The 18,605-nt window shown below is 39.4% G+C and overlaps 1 protein-coding gene across 2 annotated transcripts in view; it reads right to left on the minus strand.

Annotated features, from left to right (window-relative positions):
- Positions 1-214: 214 nt before the first annotated feature.
- Positions 215-18,605, minus strand: part of pvalb7 (parvalbumin 7) — a 46,195-nt gene continuing 27,804 nt past the window's right edge. The window contains exons 1-5 of one of the 2 annotated variants that reach the window (XM_056269679.1): positions 10,190-10,283; positions 8,014-8,082; positions 2,360-2,492; positions 834-943; positions 215-690 (exon numbers count right to left, since the gene is read on the minus strand). In XM_056269679.1, the coding sequence (XP_056125654.1) occupies positions 665-690; positions 834-943; positions 2,360-2,492; positions 8,014-8,074 (330 nt within the window). In that variant the 5' untranslated portion in view covers positions 8,075-8,082; positions 10,190-10,283 and the 3' untranslated portion in view covers positions 215-664. Of the gene's footprint in view, positions 691-833; positions 944-2,359; positions 2,493-8,013; positions 8,083-10,189; positions 10,284-18,605 lie in introns of those variants that run through there. The other variant, XM_056269678.1, reaches the window with a different exon arrangement.

Below are 18,605 nucleotides of genomic sequence, written 5' to 3' on the forward strand. Positions count from 1 at the left end.
GTTAATTTAATGTGATTAATTGAAAAAAAAGAAGAAGACTAAATTGGCAGAATTAATGACCCTTGACCCATACATAAAATCTGTAATTCCATGGCCGCAATTTAGTTAAATTAATTGAATTGACAGCCCTACTTTTGTCAAATAATTCAAGATTAAGAGATGGAATGTAATACACTCTGCACTAGTCAATGAAATAAATGAAAACCGCAGTGTTTTTTTTTCTCAACGCATGGCTTTATTTTATCTCTCTTCAATATTTTTTTCTCTCATTTCGTCTAATCCTTCTCTTCATATATTCATCGTGTTCAGTGGCTCTATCACAAGAGAGGAGCGAAACAGGGAAGGGATGACAGATGGAGCAAGATAAGGAGAAGAAAGGAGCATTTTGAGGCATAAACAGAAAGAAACGTGCCAAAGTGAACAAAAAAGAAGAGATGGGTGGTGAAAGCAGTACAGGAATCTCCAGGTTTTTATGAGAGATGTTGTAGCTAACTAAAATCTACAGAGATTGTATATAAAAAAAGAAAAGGTAAATAAATAAATGTGGTAAAAGGAGGCGGTTGTGCTCCTAGCTCGTGGCAGGATGTGTAGAGATGTACAATATGATTGGCTGTAGGTATTCACAGGAGAGTAGTGGTGTAAAGGGTTGCCAAATATTGACGATTTACTCGTGCACCAAAGCTTCAAATTCTGAAAGAAAATAGCAGGAGAGTGGATTAGACTCCTTTTTTTATCATTCTTGACAAGTTCTCGTATGTTCAAGTTCAAGTATGTTGGACAATGTTTTATCATTTTTAGAGGTACTGTTCCTTTAAGAGTGCTTGTTCTCTCACCATCTATGCCAATTTTCCCGTCTCCATCCTTGTCGGCAGCAGCGAGGAATGCTTTGGTCTCCTTATCGGTAAGATCTCTGCCATCTGCAGCAAAGCCCTTCAGCACAAACCTGTCCAAGAGAAGAGATAAAACTCAATCTGGCAACCCAGGTCACAGCTTGAACACAACAGTTAAGTGACTGAATTGAAATACTCCTGAAAACTGTTCTAGTGTGCGAGTTAAGATGATGACTATAACAATAAAGTTAACTATAAAGTTTTAATAATCGTTCTAATTCTATGAGAATAGGTAAATCCACATTACAATTACAATATCGTTAAAATCACTTTCAGAATTAATTCTTCCAGCTGATGAACAATAAAAACATTGACAGCCAATCAGAATCCATCCTGCTTTAAAGAGCTCGACCATTTAAAGTGGCAGACGACAAAGCTTATAATAAACAGAAAGAGTTATGCGTTGTGGACACTAATATAGTTAAGTTTATAGTTATTGTTCTTACTTTAGTGCGGTTTAAACCACCCAAACTGTTTTAATTTGTATCATGAATTGTTCATTAATTTAACTAATGAGATATCAATTAACATTTAAAAATTCAGTTTGGTAGTTGTATAACAAACAAAAAAGGTCTACCCTGATGGCTCTCTGTAGAATTCTTGTCTTAAAGGGACAGTTCACCCAAAAATTTAAAATTAACTACATTGGACCCCATTGACTTCCATAGTATTTTTTTTCCTACTTTAGAAGTCAATGGGGTCCATCAACTGTTTGGTTACCGACATTCTAGAAAATATCTTCTTTTGTGTTCGGCAGAAGAAAAAAACTCATACAGGTTTGGAACAACCTGAGGGTGAGTAAATGTTGACAATTTAACTTTTTTGGTGAACTATCCCTTTAAGGCCCATTCACACCAAGGATGATACTAATAAAAATATAGTTCTAAATATAAAAGAACAGCAGATTCTGTTACGTTACCGGCACAGAGAAATTACATAATTGGAATCACTTTCGGAAACAATTTTCCCAGCTCATGAACGATAAAAAAACATTGACAGCCAAAAATCAGAATCCATCCTGCTTTAAAGAGCTCAAGCATTTAAAGCGGCAGATGCAATAACTGCAGCACGTGCTTATAATAAACAGAAAGATATCGTCCCATAGTGTGGACGCTAATAAAGTTATCCTTATCTTTTATAGTTATCGTTGTTGGTGTGAACGGGCCTTTAATTTCAATCTGGCAACCCTGCACTTCCCTGCTGTTGGCCAATGATGGACAGTCATGTACTGATAATAATAAATAATAGGTGGACAAGGCTGCTGCTAGAGGCGATATATATAGCAAATCAATGCAAACGGGAATCGCTCGCTCTGTGTCCTTGAGGCCAACAGGAGACAGTAATAAAGGTAGAATGAGACACCAACACTGGGCCAAAAGACACAAGAATAAAACTAATTTATGGGTCTTCATTTGGAGAGAGTTGGCACAAACATAACAACACGCAGCCGCCTGTAAAGTGTCTCTCACTTAAGCTCCTCCTCCTCGATGTAGCCGCTGGCGTCCACATCCAGAGCTTGGAAGACCAACTTCACGTTGTCAGCAGACAGAGCCTTCAGCCCCACCACATCAAAGAACTTCTTGTGGTCGAAGCTGTCCGCAGCTGTTTATAAGAAAACACACTTCAGCTGATGACATTCACTGCTATGTAGCACTGTCGACCACAGAAAACAATTTCAACTCGTCCTTCAGTTAAAAAAAAAAAAAAAAAACATACGTACAGTGGAAGTCTTACACCTACACCTAGTCTTACACCTACACCTAGACCTACACCTAGTCTTACACCTACACCTAGACCTACACCTAGTCTTACACCTACACCTAGACCTACACCTAGTCTTACACCTACACCTAGACCTACACCTAGTCTTACACCTACACCTAGACCTACACCTAGTCTTACACCTACACCTAGACCTACACCTAGTCTTACACCTACACCTAGTCTTACACCTACACCTAGACCTACACCTAGTCTTACACCTACACCTAGACCTACACCTAGTCTTACACCTACACCTAGACCTACACCTAGTCTTACACCTACACCTAGACCTACACCTAGTCTTACACCTACACCTAGTCTTACACCTACACCTAGAAGACCTACACCTAGTCTTACACCTACACCTAGTCTTACACCTACACCTAGACCTACACCTAGTCTTACACCTACACCTAGACCTACACCTAGTCTTACACCTACACCTAGACCTACACCTAGTTTTACACCTACACCTAGTCTTAAGCCCCGTACACACCGGGACGAATATCGGCGCGCGTTATTCGTCAGCGTTTTTCAACGCGTTTTTTGTGTTCACACCCAAGCGATTTTCGCTGACGATGAGCCGAGTGAACATGCAAATTCATTCCCTGACTTTAGATGGCGCTTAATGTAAAACAGGAATAGTCCTATTTTTGTAGTCGCTGTCGCGTTTGTCATAGTTCTTTATGTTCCGACACCAACGAGACCTGGGCCCGTATGTATAAAACTTCTAAGAAATGATCTTAAGAATAGTCTTAAGCTTTGACTTAAGTGTAAAAAAATACTTAGTAAAGAGTAGGACTTTTCTAAGAGTAGGAGACTTTTATAAAGCAGCTAAAAGCAACTTTCAGTAAAGTATAAGACTGATTCTTAAGTGCTGACTGAAGTGGGACTTAAGTGCTGCAAACTAAGGACTACAATGATGTTAACCCAAAATGGCCGTCCTCAACCTCTGAATCAGCCAATAGTGAGCCTGCAAGGGTGAGGTCACAGCACCATGACACCAATTATTTAATGTAATTTTAATAAAATAATTTAATTAAGACACTGAAACTTTAATGTTTAAATTTATTTTTTTAAATGGCTTTGCATTGTACAAAATTATCACAACTTAGTATTGCAGGAAAATTGTCAGATTCACTCTTTATTCAAATAGTATTAAAAATGTGTTCAATATTTTGTAAGCGTATTGTGTAGTTGTGCCTGGAGTCAATTGTTTATTTGTGATAACACAATGAAACATCCCAAATTGACATAATTTTTAGCTAAGCTGTCATACAAATAAATTATGAACAGGTGAAAAAACAAGAGAGGAAAATCAAATATTAATAAATGATTATGTTGCAGACAATCTATGTTTTTTTTTTCTCCTGTGAGCTTTTTAATTGTAATATCTTTATTGTCCACCAAGGTGGAAAATTGTCTTTGGCTCACCAGCCATTAAAATAAATATATCATCACAGGTGCACTGCTGCATTTCTGCAGTCGCCAAAAATATAATTATTACTTTGATTTCATTGCTATGAAACTTTTTAAAGGTAAGTTACAAAAAGAATACCTTGATGATTAAACTTTTTTTTTTATTGTTTGATCAACTCATTTAACTACAATACATCATATTTTCATTGAAAAGTGCATGGCCTAACCTCTCTGCTGCCATCTTGTTACTCCTAACTAGGTTAGGAGACCTCTCCAGCTCTCTTAAATAATTTAGGAGCTGAGACCAAGTCTTAGCACTTAGGAACTTTTATGAATCACACTTATTCTTAAGTTTAGGAATAAGAGTAAAATTATGTAATTCTTAGAATTTTGACAGACTTGAGACTAAAATTTTACTCTGAGTGGCTTTATACATACGGGCCCAGGAGCTCTACTTTCATCTTGCCTTGCATCTTCCTCGTCATATTTCTCCTCGGCACTCGGCAGTGTAGACGCTACTTGGCGTATATCTTCTTCGCCGTTACGTATGTGTGCTCGTTTTGTGTTTGAGCGCCCCCAAGTTGTGTTTTACTGTAACTTCAGAAGCTCCAGACACGTGAGCAAAAGCGCCAATCTCATTGGTCGGATAGTTTTTGACGCGGCGCGTCAAACCAAAAAAACGAACCCGAGGCGTTTTTAAAAAATTGACGCTTTTACGCGTGGCGTTTTTCGTGTCGGTGTGCACACTCACATTGGCGCCCTTTGTTTAGTCACGAGGCGTTAAACGTCGGCGAATATCGCGCGCGAAATTCGTCCCGGTGTGAACAGGCCTTTACACCTACACCTAGTCTTACACCTACACCTAGACCTACACCTAGTCTTACACTTACACCTACACCTAGTCTTACACCTACACCTAGACCTACACCTAGTCTTACACCTACACCTAGTCTTACACCTACACCTAGACCTACACCTAGTCTTACACTTACACCTACACCTAGTCTTACACCTACACCTAGTCTTACACCTACACCTAGTCTTACACCTACACCTAGTCTTACACCTACACCTAGACCTACACCTAGTCTTACACCTACACCTAGACCTACACCTAGTCTTACACTTACACCTAGTCTTACACCTACACCTAGTCTTACACTTACACCTACACCTAGTCTTACACCTACACCTACACCTAGACCTACACCTAGTCTTACACTTACACCTACACCTAGTCTTACACCTACACCTAGTCTTCCACCTACACCTACACCTACACCTAGTCTTACACCTAGACCTACACCTAGTCTTACACTTACACCTACACCTAGTCTTACACCTACACCTAGACCTACACCTAGTCTTACACTTACACCTAGTCTTACACCTACACCTAGTCTTACACCTACACCTAGTCTTACACCTACACCTAGTCTTACACCTACACCTAGTCTTACACCTAGTCTTACACTTACACTTACACCTAGTCTTACACCTACACCTAGACCTACACCTAGACTTACACCTACACCTTTTCTTACAAATAATTGTTTTAGTACACACTGTTTGGAAAGTAGGCTATAGCCACAAAATGAAAACATTATACATGTAGGCATGAGGCTATTGTGCTAAAACACTTACAAAGCTGTCAATGCAAAGTTTTTAAGTTCATAAACATTAGAACTTTCGCATGATATGCACAAGGATACCAACGCTTTTGCATTCTCTTTCAAAAATATTGTGTTTTTGCAAAGTTCACAAAGAACTCAAAAGTTTTGCGAGCGAACGCAAGGTTTCTCGGGGAACGCAAACAAACGCAAAAGCATTGAACTATAATTTTTCACATCATCTAAAAAAGAATGTCCATCTCCATAGGCGCTTTCGCACCGGGTAGTTGTTCTAGGAACTAGCCACCAGGATGGTTCCCCGAGAACTAATGGTTCCCCTAGGGACATTTTCCTGATTGCATTCGCACCGCCAGTAGGAACTCTGAAGTGGCGTAAGTGGCGCTTGTTGTTGTGACTTTTATTTTGACTGCGCGGCGGACCTTTATTTTGACTGCGCTGAGAACGCCTGCCTGAGCACACAGTGCTCGCATTCTCCGTGTTCATTAGTTTACGATCTGTCTAACAGTCGATCACAGAAAACAATTTTAACTCGTCCTTCACAAAAAACAAAAACAGATATGTACAGTGGAATACGTTAATAGATATAACTGTTACACAAAGAAATTAGACAGTGTTTGAAAAGTTATTAGCATATGCCATGTGGTTGATGACCAGTGTTGCTAGCTGAGCAGAAATACATAATCATGTTTCGCTTGGTCCCCTCAAAGTTGCGTTGGATTTTCTCCTCAGCGTAAGGGTTAAGAGGCCCGTCTATCACTGTTTTCCATGTTCGTAGAGTTAGTTTCTGGAGTAAATATATAGGCTATAATCTGTGTGTTTAACACAGCTTTTTTTAAAAAGGCGGGTACTGGTTTTTCGTGTGGTTTCGGCCAATAAGCATATACTAACATCACGGATAGTGACTATAGTGCAGGTTTAGACCCTAATCTGAAGTAGGAGTTAAATTAGTTCCTCCAAAAGGAGCTCCTAGAACTAAAATCATTCCTAGTTCCTGCGGTGTGAACACGCCAAAATCCGGGTACTTACGCCAATAGTTCTAGGAACTATGAAAAGGCTGTGACATATTTTAACTGTTTACGTTAGGAATTACATCTCATAACCAATGTCTATCCGCCTAAAAAAGTAGTCCCGTTTAAAGGATGACTTGGACTTTACTGCTCAAATAACAAACATTTATGAGCTTCACGTTTTTACTTTAAACCTCCCAGAATGTCTTACTCCACAGACTTCCATTGCGAGTGCATCGATTTAAATATGAATTTTTGCTGTTTTTAAAAAACTGAGGCACTGATTTAATTTTCTGTGGTAATTGACTCCATATCCTGTGCCATTCCTGGAACATTATTATTCTTAAGAAAGTATAATTATTACATTTGTTTTATTATTATAATACAAATGTTATATAAGTATGATGACACTTTACAATAAGGTCCTATTAGTTAACGTACAGTAGATTATTTATGAGCAATACATTTGGTACAGTATTTATTAATGTTTTTTAACATTAGTACAACTGTTAAATGTTAACTTGGGTCCATTAAATTATATTAACATACAACTTCTGATTTTATGAAATTAACATTAAAGTCGGGATTTAAAAAAAAGTGCGATTAGCTTTTCTTTCCTATTGTGACGTATATCTGAGTGAAATGGCTTCTGGAATAAGAAAAAAGTTAATTTCATCCTCAGGAGAAGATCGGAAATTATTAGTAAGTTGGGTGTTGTTGCTAACTAAACGGACGCCTTATTGTAATGCCTGGTTCAGATTACACCATTTTAGCCCGATTCGTTTGACGTAGGGTGTCGTGGGGATTCGTAAACGTCAACGGGCATCGGGACGCAAGATTCGATCGTTTCATCTCATATAGTGTGTCATAGTGGACGACAACTGACATGCTTCACGACATCACGATAAAAAGACTAGCATGTTTCATTTTTTTTCCGGTCCTCCACGACGGGTTCCGTCAAGAGTGAGCGAGTGTGTGTGTGTGCGCGAGTGAGTGAGTGTGTATGTATGTGTGCGAGTGTGTGAGCGAGTGAGTTTGAGTGAGTGTGTGCGAGTGAATGTGTGCGTATGTGTGAGACGGCACGCAATGACTGGTCGGGAAGCAACGTGTGGTCTGACATGTTTCTTGTCCACGACACGACAAGATTTTAGGAGTCAAAATCGCGTAATCTGACACAGTGACTATCGTAACCGACAAAAAAAAATCAAATAATAAAGGCATAAAGTGTTACCAATATATCTATATATATATATATATATATATATATATATATATATATATATATATATTTTTTAAACTCACCTTTGAATTGATCAAGGGCTTTTTTGATATCATCATCTTTCAGAAGGTTTTTCATGGCCATCTTGACAGCTAGAGGAGCGAGAGAGAGAGAAAATATTAGGCACTAATAACTGATATAAACAGAATGGGTGCCAAAATATGTGTGAATCAAGACTACAGGATTTCCCAGCAGACTTTGATCAGCACAGGGACACATTTAGTCTTTTTTCATTTACAGTTAAATGCCAAAAAAAAAAAAAAAACTTAATTCATTACATTCTGTTTTTCCATATATGCATGTGAAATACATCACATACACTTATGCAATTGTAGTCTTATGAAATGGAAGTAGGTTTTGTTTATTTTTATTGGCAGGGATTTAACAGTCAAGTCTCTAATCCAGTGCTAAATTTATTGTGTTGTCTCTGTTTATCTGTTAGATTAGTCATGCCTTTCTCTAAGAGTTTAACAACTACATGCAGGTTTTCTATCACTTTAGGTTACATCTGTATCACCTTCTCTAAGACCTGAAACATACTTTTGCGTAAGTACATGAACACAAACCCTAGCAGTGATTTCAAGCAGTTCGATGTGTCAAATGGCAGTTTCTATCCAAAGGTACTGATGTTGAACAAAACCCTCCTCCTGCTGTATCAGCTTACTATTAGATCCATTAGTGTCCGATGTTCAGGCAACTGCTGTAAGGAACACTAACCAACAATGAGATCCGCTGCCAAGAGAACAGATTCGATTGCTCTCATCTTGGCCTCTTACGATTGCAAGAGTTCCTGTCGCCCGCAAATAACTTTACAGCATTCATACGCTGCAAAGGTGGCATGCATAAGGCATGACAGCTGTGTATGTGTTTGTATGTTTGTCTATTTAAGTTAAGGTATGTTTCATCCAAGTGTGTTGGGTTGGGCGGACAGGCCTTCGGAGAAGAATGTGTTTGCCCTCTTGAGAAACTCTATCCTTCTGTAGTTTGAACTATATATGTGTGTGAGATCACAGATTATAAAGTGAAGTGACATTTGAGGTGTCTCCCTTGTAACGCTAAGAGATCTGACTGCTTAACCTCATCTAACAATTCACAACTGCAGCAGCCAATCAGAGCTCGTGTCTAACACCAGATGTTGAACCAGGCTTTCCAATTCAAAAGTGTAACTTTACACTTTACAAGGAAATGACAAAAAACATACCCTAAAACTCCAGTGCTAAAATCACAAGAAATGACAGACTGCTACGAGAAATCGCTGGCTAGCGATAGCACAACAAACGAGGAGAATTCAATTTCAAATGTAAAAATACATGGCATGACAGATGAGATGGTGTTTTCTTAACGGTTCTTACTTGCGCAGCAGGTGTTTACAGGCTCTATGCAACTATTTGTGCAGCTGCTACAGTAACTTCGCCAGAGAAAACTACTTAGACATATAGATATAAATCATGCAGAACGTTCTGATGCATGACTGTCAAGAAAGATTGTAAGGTCTTTTGACAAATAACCTTCTGACGAATTACAAGTGGTTTAAAAAGTCACAAGCTAACTTTACACAGTAGAAATAAAGATAATTGAAGCAGCATTTGGGGTCACACCAGTGCAAACCTCTGGAGAACCTCTAGACACCTTTGTATGAATCAAAGAATTGACCTTTGACTTGAGGAACTAAAAAACCCACAAGTTCTTGCAAGAACTTTCAGCAGTCAATTGAAATATACAGAGTACAAAGTATACAAGTTCCTCAAAAACACAATTAGGACATTTGAGGCAGAGGCACCTTACAAAATGTGTCTAGAGGTTCTCCCGAGGGTTCAGCCAGTTTGGAGATCTGAGGAACCCCTAATAGTCCCTAAAGTATCTTTCAAGTTTACAGTGGTTGGCTGCTCTTGGTTATATGGTGAGCCAGATTATGCAAACAACCCAATAGAAAGATAGAAATGATAATAAAATGTTACTCCTCGACAGGAATGAGATTAAATTGTGATCAAGTCCTGAAGAAAAAGACCCCGATAATCTGTTTCTCCTCTCACATGGATTTCCCAAGATAATTGTCTGGAATCAAAATTCTCAAATTTTCTCATCAGATTATTTCAAGACCAAATGATTTACTCTTCCTTTATGTTAGCTATTGTTTCATTAATGTCTGTTTTTTAGGGAATTATCCAAGAAAACGATATGCCTAAACTCTATCCATACCTGTATGAAGGGAAAGCTGGCGGGAGGAGAGACTTGGAGAGAGTAAAAGAGCCCAAGGTGAGAGATGGGGGTCCACTGGGTGTCTTATATACTCTGGCTTACCCTATGTCTATTTCAGGATAGACCGGGTCATAATGCAACACGCAGGAGAATGAAGAATTGTATGTGTGTCTCTGTGTGTGTGTGTTTGAGAGAGATCACTTTCTTGGTGGCCTAACGAATCAAATGCTACTATTAATAATCGGGTCTCATTTGACTTCTTGTGTCCTCTCAGTAAATCACTGTCCACTTCTCTCTCTTCAGTATAAAGCTCTGTTCTAAACCCTAGTGAAGTGCCTTGCTGTCGACTGCCTACATCCTGACTGAACCAAGTGACTGATTTGAAAATTGAAATGCTCCTCCTATACTACACACAGCAACTCTACATGCCACAGGAGACTCGATTTTCTTCTCGGTAGATTCAAATTGACTCACAATTGATTCCAATGGAGCTCTAGTGAGCGAGCGCCCACTTATTCAGCAAACCTGGCTCTTGTAAAAAGCATGTCAGAAAATGTTTCCGTCAACACTTCTGGACATTGAACCAAACCAACCATGCATTTTTCAAAGGCAGATCGTAGAACCAGTGGCACCATGGGTCTCTAGGATCAACTTTACTCTCAATGCTTTTGAGAAACACAGACCAGATTAAAACATTTGATTTGAGGCAAAAATTATTCAAACATTAAAGGAAAATGATTGTGAATTAACTACTTATCCCACAAAGCATTGCATATGACAATGGTTAAAATATCAACTTCAAAAACGATCAAGTCAGTGATCATAAGTATAAAATACAATATGAACATTAAGTTTTGATCTGCATGCAATTTGTCTGTTCAGACCAAGCGTGCCGCACAAGCCCTCAAAAGTGAAGCCAAAACGTCTCGATCGCCCCCCGGTGACCGGTCCTAGTATAGCTCATAAGCCCAGCCTCCCCATGTTATTCAACGGGACGTGAGACCAACAAAAATAATTAAATTACACTTCACATATCTTTTTTCTAAAGATAGTTTCTGTCATTTACTGTTGTTTCTATCACGTTGATGTAATTTCAAGTGTTTGTTTTTAAACGGTGCTGTGACATCATGATTGACAGCTGTGATTGACAGGTTCTCTGTGCGAAGTAGTCACTGAAGCACCAACGGACTTTTTTTCATAATGTTGACTATGTGGTTAGTAGTTGTATTTACCTTATTTTAACGAGGTACTGCAATCAGCAGACATCATTGGAGAGGAACGGAGCAGACAAGGCCACTTAAGAAAAGTGCAGGGCGTGTGCTTGCGATTGATTCAACGAGCGCGAGGGCGGGGCCTTGATTTCGCGGCTTTACTTCCTGCTCACGACTGCGCATGACTGGTCCCGAAAACGCTACTGCGCAGACTCAAGTTCCAATATGTCAGCGCCATATCGGGACTCTGGCGGCTTCAGTTCTCTCCAAGGGGGTAATCCATCGACCGGAAGTTGAAGCCGGCCGGGTGCCGCCATGTTGTAGCAGAACTTCACTTGCGTTAGCATTTCCATTGACTCCCATTCATTTTTGCGTCACTTTGACAGCGAATAACTTTACATCTGAGGCGTTTAAAGACTCCATTTGTCCATTATTTATTTCTAAAGAAACACGACAATGTATAAAGGGCTCCATTACCTTCTATGTTACACTATGGCCCCGTAGAAACAGATTTTGTAAAAAATAGGCTAACGATTGCGTCATAACCACTCGACTCTCTGTCGCGCTGTACAGAAATTACCGTACAGACAGGAGGAGAAGCTCGCAGGCGATCGGGGGGACGTCCCGTCAAGGGAGAAGCCCATAGATAATGAGTCCATAAAAGCAACGGAATACATACTCCTGCTCACTCACGATAAAGGACTCTTTGCTCAAGTTCCCCGTCTCTGCAAGATTAACGTTGGCAGTTTTCACGCACAGCTACTAGAAGATTAACGTCTGTCAGACAGGTTGCTCACGTCATCAAGCTTAGTTTGAGTCGGTTTGAGTCTGCGCGTCAGGAACGGAAGTTCTCAAAAATCGCTAAAAGTGGGCTTCAACTGTCTCAACTGAGTTCCAATGAGATGGCTCTGTCCATTTCTTTTACTGTCTATGGTTCTCTCCAATGGAAAAGAGCGAAGGGGCGTCGTCCATCTTTTTTTACAGTCTATGGTTCAGACCAAGCGTGCCGCACAAGCCCTGAAAAGTGAAGCCAAAACGTCTCGATCGCCCCCCGGTGACTGGTCCTAGTATAGGTCATAAACCCCGCCTCCCTGTGTTATTCAACGGTACATGACACCAACTAAACAATTAAATTACACTTCAAATATTTTTTTTCCAAAGGTGGTTTCGGTCATTTGCTGTCGTTTTTATCACGCTGATGTAAGTTCAAGAGTCTGTTTTTAAAATAAGTTTGTTTTTACTTAGTTACGTGATGCTATAAAACGGTGGTGTAACGTCATGATTGACAGGTTCTCTGTCACTGAAGCACCAACGGACTTTTTTTCGGGATCTTCGGAGGACTGAGGAGATCGTATTTACTTTATTTTAACAAGCCTCTTGTCGTACTGCAATCAACAGACATCAAAATTGGAGCAGAACGGAGGAACGGAGCAGACATAGGCCACTTAAAATAAGTGCAAGGAGAGTGCATTCTGCGAGAGTGAGGGCGGAGCGTTGATTTCGCGGCTTTACTTCCTGCTCACTACTGCGCAGGTCTGGTCCCGAGATCGTTACTGCGCAGACTCAAGTCCCAAGATGTCAGCGCCATATCGGGACATTGGCGGCTTCAGTTCTCACCAATGGAAGAGAGCGAAGGGGCGTCGTCCATCTTTTTTTTACTGTCTATGGTTCAGACTAATGTGTAAAAAAATGCCAGATGGCCTGAATGAAAATGACATTTCACCCTCTGACAGTAGGTGGCACTTATAATTTTTTTTAAAAAAAAGCAGAAATACACCCAGTACGCAAAGAGCTGCAAGACTTTCTGTTTCTGACACCTGCTTGTCAAACTGTATTTACATGGTTTCAAAAAGCCATTCAGATTTTTTGTTGTACTTTTATGTAACAGCAACAGCTCTGGGCATGTCACCAAAAGCACAAATCTATTTTGGCCAGTTTTTGTTGTTGTTTTTTTTTGCAGTGTGATGGAAGAACAGTCTCTGTAAAAAAATAAAAATCAGTCTCTCAATGATGGCATGCAAGAATGGCTACGTCTTTGGAATTCGCCTTTGGCTAAGCCACACCCTGGAATGTAGATTGACCAATCACAGCGCAGCCAAGAACGCGCTCCCACAGAGGTCCGACACTTTTTCACAGCGCTCCATTGACTTTAACACAGGCGTCTCATATTTTTGGTCTCGGCCGGCTACTACCGTCGTAGTTTTATCAAAAATATGGTTAAACGTTGTGCCTGGGGCATTTGTAACACAGTTACGCGTTTCCCAGAGAGGTTGGAGGGGGGTGTGCGTTTTTTTCCCTTCCCAAAACCGAAGTCAAATCCTGACAAGTGTCGTCTAGCACACGCTGCTAATAAATACAACGTTATACTCGCGTAGTCCGTTTGCTGTGTAATGACGATTATAGAAGTGAATAGAGACCTACCCAGCTTTGCGCTCCTTGATATTGTTAGTCCCAGCCTCCGTCTCGATTAGTAGGATATGCGGTGGTTCATTTTTTGACTGTGACCGGTATGCTTTTGCCTCTGTTTGGATGCCTTGTTGTTCCTTGCGTTTCACCTGTATGTCGTGAATATAGCCTTCGAACGTATATCGCAGTCCCTTTTGCCTACTTCTATCGGACACTTTATTTGCTGCTTTATAAAAGTTTGATAAAATTTCAGCAGGAAGAGCTGTCACAGCATAACCCATGTTGATACCAGAGCCCAGATGAAGTTTGTTTGTCGGACGTAGCAACAGTAACTAAGGGGGGCGGGGCTTAGCCAAAGGCGAATTGCCATCAATCGAGAAAGATTCTTTTTGCCCTTAGAATGCCGTAGAACGCTTTAGAATGTTTCAAATGCGTAACGTCACATCATACACTACATCTCAGTGACGTCAGAGTTCTAGTGTGACATGAAGTGACTTTCAACTGAATTTTTATCAAGTAGGGAGTTGCGTATTCAGACTTTCAGACTCGAATGGAACATGCCGTTAATCATATTTCCAGGCGCTTGTCGTCGCCATTCAAGCCCTGGTGTTAAATTATCTTTGTCCGATATATTTACGGTGATTGAGCCATGTGCCCCCACCGAAAAAAAAGACCCAGGATGGGTTTCACTCATACTTAACGCATACTTAAGACGCCTGGCGAAAGACAGGGAGAACTTCTTTACACATGTTTACACACAACACAAGTCCATGGTGGGTATACATAGCCCTACGTGATCCCTGTAATGTGAGACTGTATTAATAAGTGCAACTATATATCAAACCAGCTGGGTTTCAGATTTCCCTCGTCCTGTAAATCACGTTCTATAGCTATTCTTACATTCCTCCATCAGCTTCTTTAGTATGAACTTGCACTTTAACCATATCTTCATCGCTCCACTTCTCTTTCTTAGTGGAACTAAATGTATTGGTTTTCCTCATGTTGGTGGCAGTCAAGATGACCATCTACACACTCTATGACAGTGTCAGAGGGCTGTGGACAGTCTCTATGTTGGTGTGAGCATGAGTTTAGTTGATTATTATTATATATATTTTATGTATTGTGACTTTTACAGTGTTAGTCACAGCGCAGCCTTTTAAATCGAGATTAATGTGAATGACTGTGAGCGTGTCAACTCTCAGCAGTTTCTCTTTGGCACCTCGGAAAGTGGCACTCAATCCTGTCATCTCGGCTAGATGGGAAATACCTACTGCATAAACACTCACACACATATGCCAACGGCACAGTGATTTTCAGTGTTTCCCCATGCAGTCTGTATGTGTTTATTTATATGTTTTATTATATTTTATACTGGACATTGCTTCCATTGAATTCTAGCTATTAAATACGGGACATTCTGGTAGGAGCCCTGACGAGTCAAAAATCTGTCTTCCTCTCAGGGATTCCCTTTTAACACAGCACTTCCCATCTGTCAGAAATCGAAATATTGTAGCTTGATCCTGCCCACATGACTAATAAAGGGTCTCTCTCTCTCTCTCTGTACTGTTTGACCCTCTGTTCTCTCACCGTGCAAGGGTGTTTCACTATGTCTACCGGCCCTATTACATTACCTTGCCTCAGCATTACGAAGACTAAAAGACAGAGAGACAGAAATAGAAAGAAAACAGATACGCAAATGGACTGTCTTTCTCTTAATAAATAAGGAGTGATGAGAGGCCAGAAAAGGGAGGATGAACATGGTGATTGGTGAGAAAGAACAGTCAGTCTCACAGAACGCATTTTACTGCGCTGATTTTTCATTAATTTTCAATGTAAACATGCACTAGACGGACGTGTTGGATCATTAAGCTTGCGTCTTTTAAGCTTTTTGCACTAAGGGCGTGTGTCCACCAAAGCATTTTTATCCAGCTGAAAACGCCTAGCTGTGGCGCTTGAGAAGGCTTCGGCAGCGCAGCGTTTTTTCAGTTGAGATGCTTTGCTCGCTATGATACGGATTATCCATGGAAGTGTTACTAGTATCTCATTTCACAGATAGTTTGTTTCTGTGTTGTTTCTATATCGAAAGCTAAATGGTTCAGAATTCGCGTGCATTTGATCGCCGTATAAATATTAAAACGCCGTCTTCATAACGCCGCCAGGCGTTAAATAAGCGCCGTGAGGCGATAAGTTAACGTCACACGCCGCCACGCGTTAAAATAACGCCACTCGCCGATAGATTTGTTTATATAAAAAATTAAAAATAAATTTACGCCACACGCCACTCAAAATGCAGATTTGTGAGCTCATCTACATGGCCCCTCCTCTTCTGAGTTTGAGGACTCTACGGCAAGTCGGAGAAGACAATCCAGTTTGAAAGAGCACGAAAATGGCAAGAATTTGTTTTGCGGTGTAAACACACTGTAAATGACTATGATGTAAATGAATTTTGTTCAAGAAAAAATAAAAACAAGAGCTTAAGATCCGGCGCAGCACCAGATCTAGTCTGGCTCGCCCCTCCCGTTATCAGAGACAAGAAAAATGTCTGTAGAGTCTAATTTCACGTATAATTTCAGACGTCTAACTGCGATTAGGGATAGCATAAATGCCCAGCTCATTTGCGCATAAATGTCCCTAGATTTCCCTTTATGCGATCCCTTAAATTCATTAATTAAATTATTTTTAAATTATATATTACAAAGTTCGGGAGGAGCACGTTCAGATAATCAACCAAATCAACACAGGATGAGTTAATCAACTCATTGAGTGAGATAGGATTGAGTAAGCCGTTTGGCTTATTACTATTAATGTCGCTGTCTTCACGAAGTGCTGAAATGTCAATCACTATACAGTATCATCATGACACGGCCTAGTCAGGAAAAGAAGACCCAAAAGTGGGAATTTGAAGCAAATCAAACTTTATTTTTATGGGTTGCCTGTCTGAGTGTGCGACTCCCGGCCTAATGGTGTCCCGCATTAGCCTAAATAATTCGTAACATTAAGCATTTAAGTTAACTGAAATAAAGCTAAAATTAGGCTAAATAAAATGGGCCTTTAAATTATGGGCATATACAGTATATTAATTAAAAAAATTAACGAAAATTAAAAATGTTGCCTTGCAGACTGAAATAAGCTGAATTTGAAGCTCTAAAATTATGAACTGGAAAGAAATAAAAACTTAAACTAAACTTATATATATCTAAATTATATATAGGCCTAAATAATTAAATATAACCTAAATTAAACGTAAATAGCAATTTAAAAAAAAAAATTTTTAAATGACAAAAGCACATAACGAAACTGCTTCAAATTAAACTAAAATTACCACGAAAAATAAAACAAACTAATTCAAAATCAAGATATAAATAAGATATAAATAAATAAATAAAAATAAATTAAAAATAAAAATAACTGCAGGTCTCCGCAGTCACGTAGCCTAAATGAAAACTATGAAAGCCGTGTGACCGGCCAACTGATAAAAAAAAAAAAAAAATAGAAAAAAAAAATAAAGAAATTATTATTCCCTCTGATCTTCTGTTTCGTTAATAAAGTTTGATTTGGAACATATTCCTTCTTCATTTCCTGACTATGGCCATGTCATAATGATACAGCCTACATTTCAGCACTTCGTGAAGACAGCGAGTTATAATAAAGCGCTTAGAGATCGTGTGAATTGCACGTTCAGTTGAATTTGAGAACTTATATGCTAAAATTTACACTTACAGCTCTGATGTGAAAACCTGTCAAATAAAAATCTGAAATTGAATGTTGAGATTTGCACTTGCAGAATCACAAACCTGCATTTCTGAATTTGAAATTATTGTAAAATGTAAACTGCAAATTCCAAAAGCAGGTCATTGTGCTATAAAAGTAAAAAAAATTCCGGAACATTTTTGCCTTGTGCTGCGAAGTGCATTTGTTTATATATCTGAGTTGATTTGGGCTCAAAACACGAAATGGGCAGAGAGTTAATGATGAAAGACATCAGGCCCGGATTATCAGAGTAAAAGGCGAGTGCAGTCATTTACAGTGTGTTTACACCGCAAAACAAATCCTCTCCTTGCCATTTTCGTGCGCTTCCAAACAGGATTGTCTTCTCCGACTTGCCGTAGAGTCCTCAAACTCAGAAGAGGAAGGGCCATGTAGATGAGCTCACAAATCTGCATTTTGAGTGGCGTGTGGCATCAATTTAACAGTGGCGTTATTTTAACGCGTGGCGGCATGTGACGTTAACTTATCGCCTTACGGCGCTTATTTAACGCCTGGCGGCGTTATGGAGACGGCGTTTTAATATTTAGACGGCGATCAAATCCACGCGAATTCTGAACCATTTGGCTTTCGATATTTCTAATACAATGTAAAGTATTTGCTCTGGCTCTTGTTGCAGTTTGTAACATCTTTCCCTCGCGGGTCAAAATGACCCGAAGCCCTAAAATTATACTCAATTTTTGTTTGTCCAGAAAGCTTATTTTATTTCATTTTGATAATATTTTTTCTATTTTTTAATGCAATTTTTTGTTATTTTTTATTTTATTTACCTTTAAATTACTAGATTTGATCAATAAATAGTAATTTATGCACATTCCTCACATTCTTTCAACTTAAATTCAAAATAACTCACAATTTCATGCATAACCCTTTAAATTCAGCTCAACATATATTACATTGGGTGTCTTTGCCGACCTCTTGTGAAAATATATATATATATATACAGTGTTTCCCCTACAATGTATTTTGCAGCGGCGCAGCGCCGCCACTGGATTTTCAGCCACTGGAAGAATTGTTTTTTTTAAATAACCCCT

This window comes from Rhinichthys klamathensis, unplaced genomic scaffold (genome assembly GCF_029890125.1).
Source record: "Rhinichthys klamathensis goyatoka isolate OS25496 unplaced genomic scaffold, OSU_Roscu_1.1 h1tg000289l_1, whole genome shotgun sequence".
Taxonomy (NCBI): domain Eukaryota; kingdom Metazoa; phylum Chordata; class Actinopteri; order Cypriniformes; family Leuciscidae; genus Rhinichthys; species Rhinichthys klamathensis.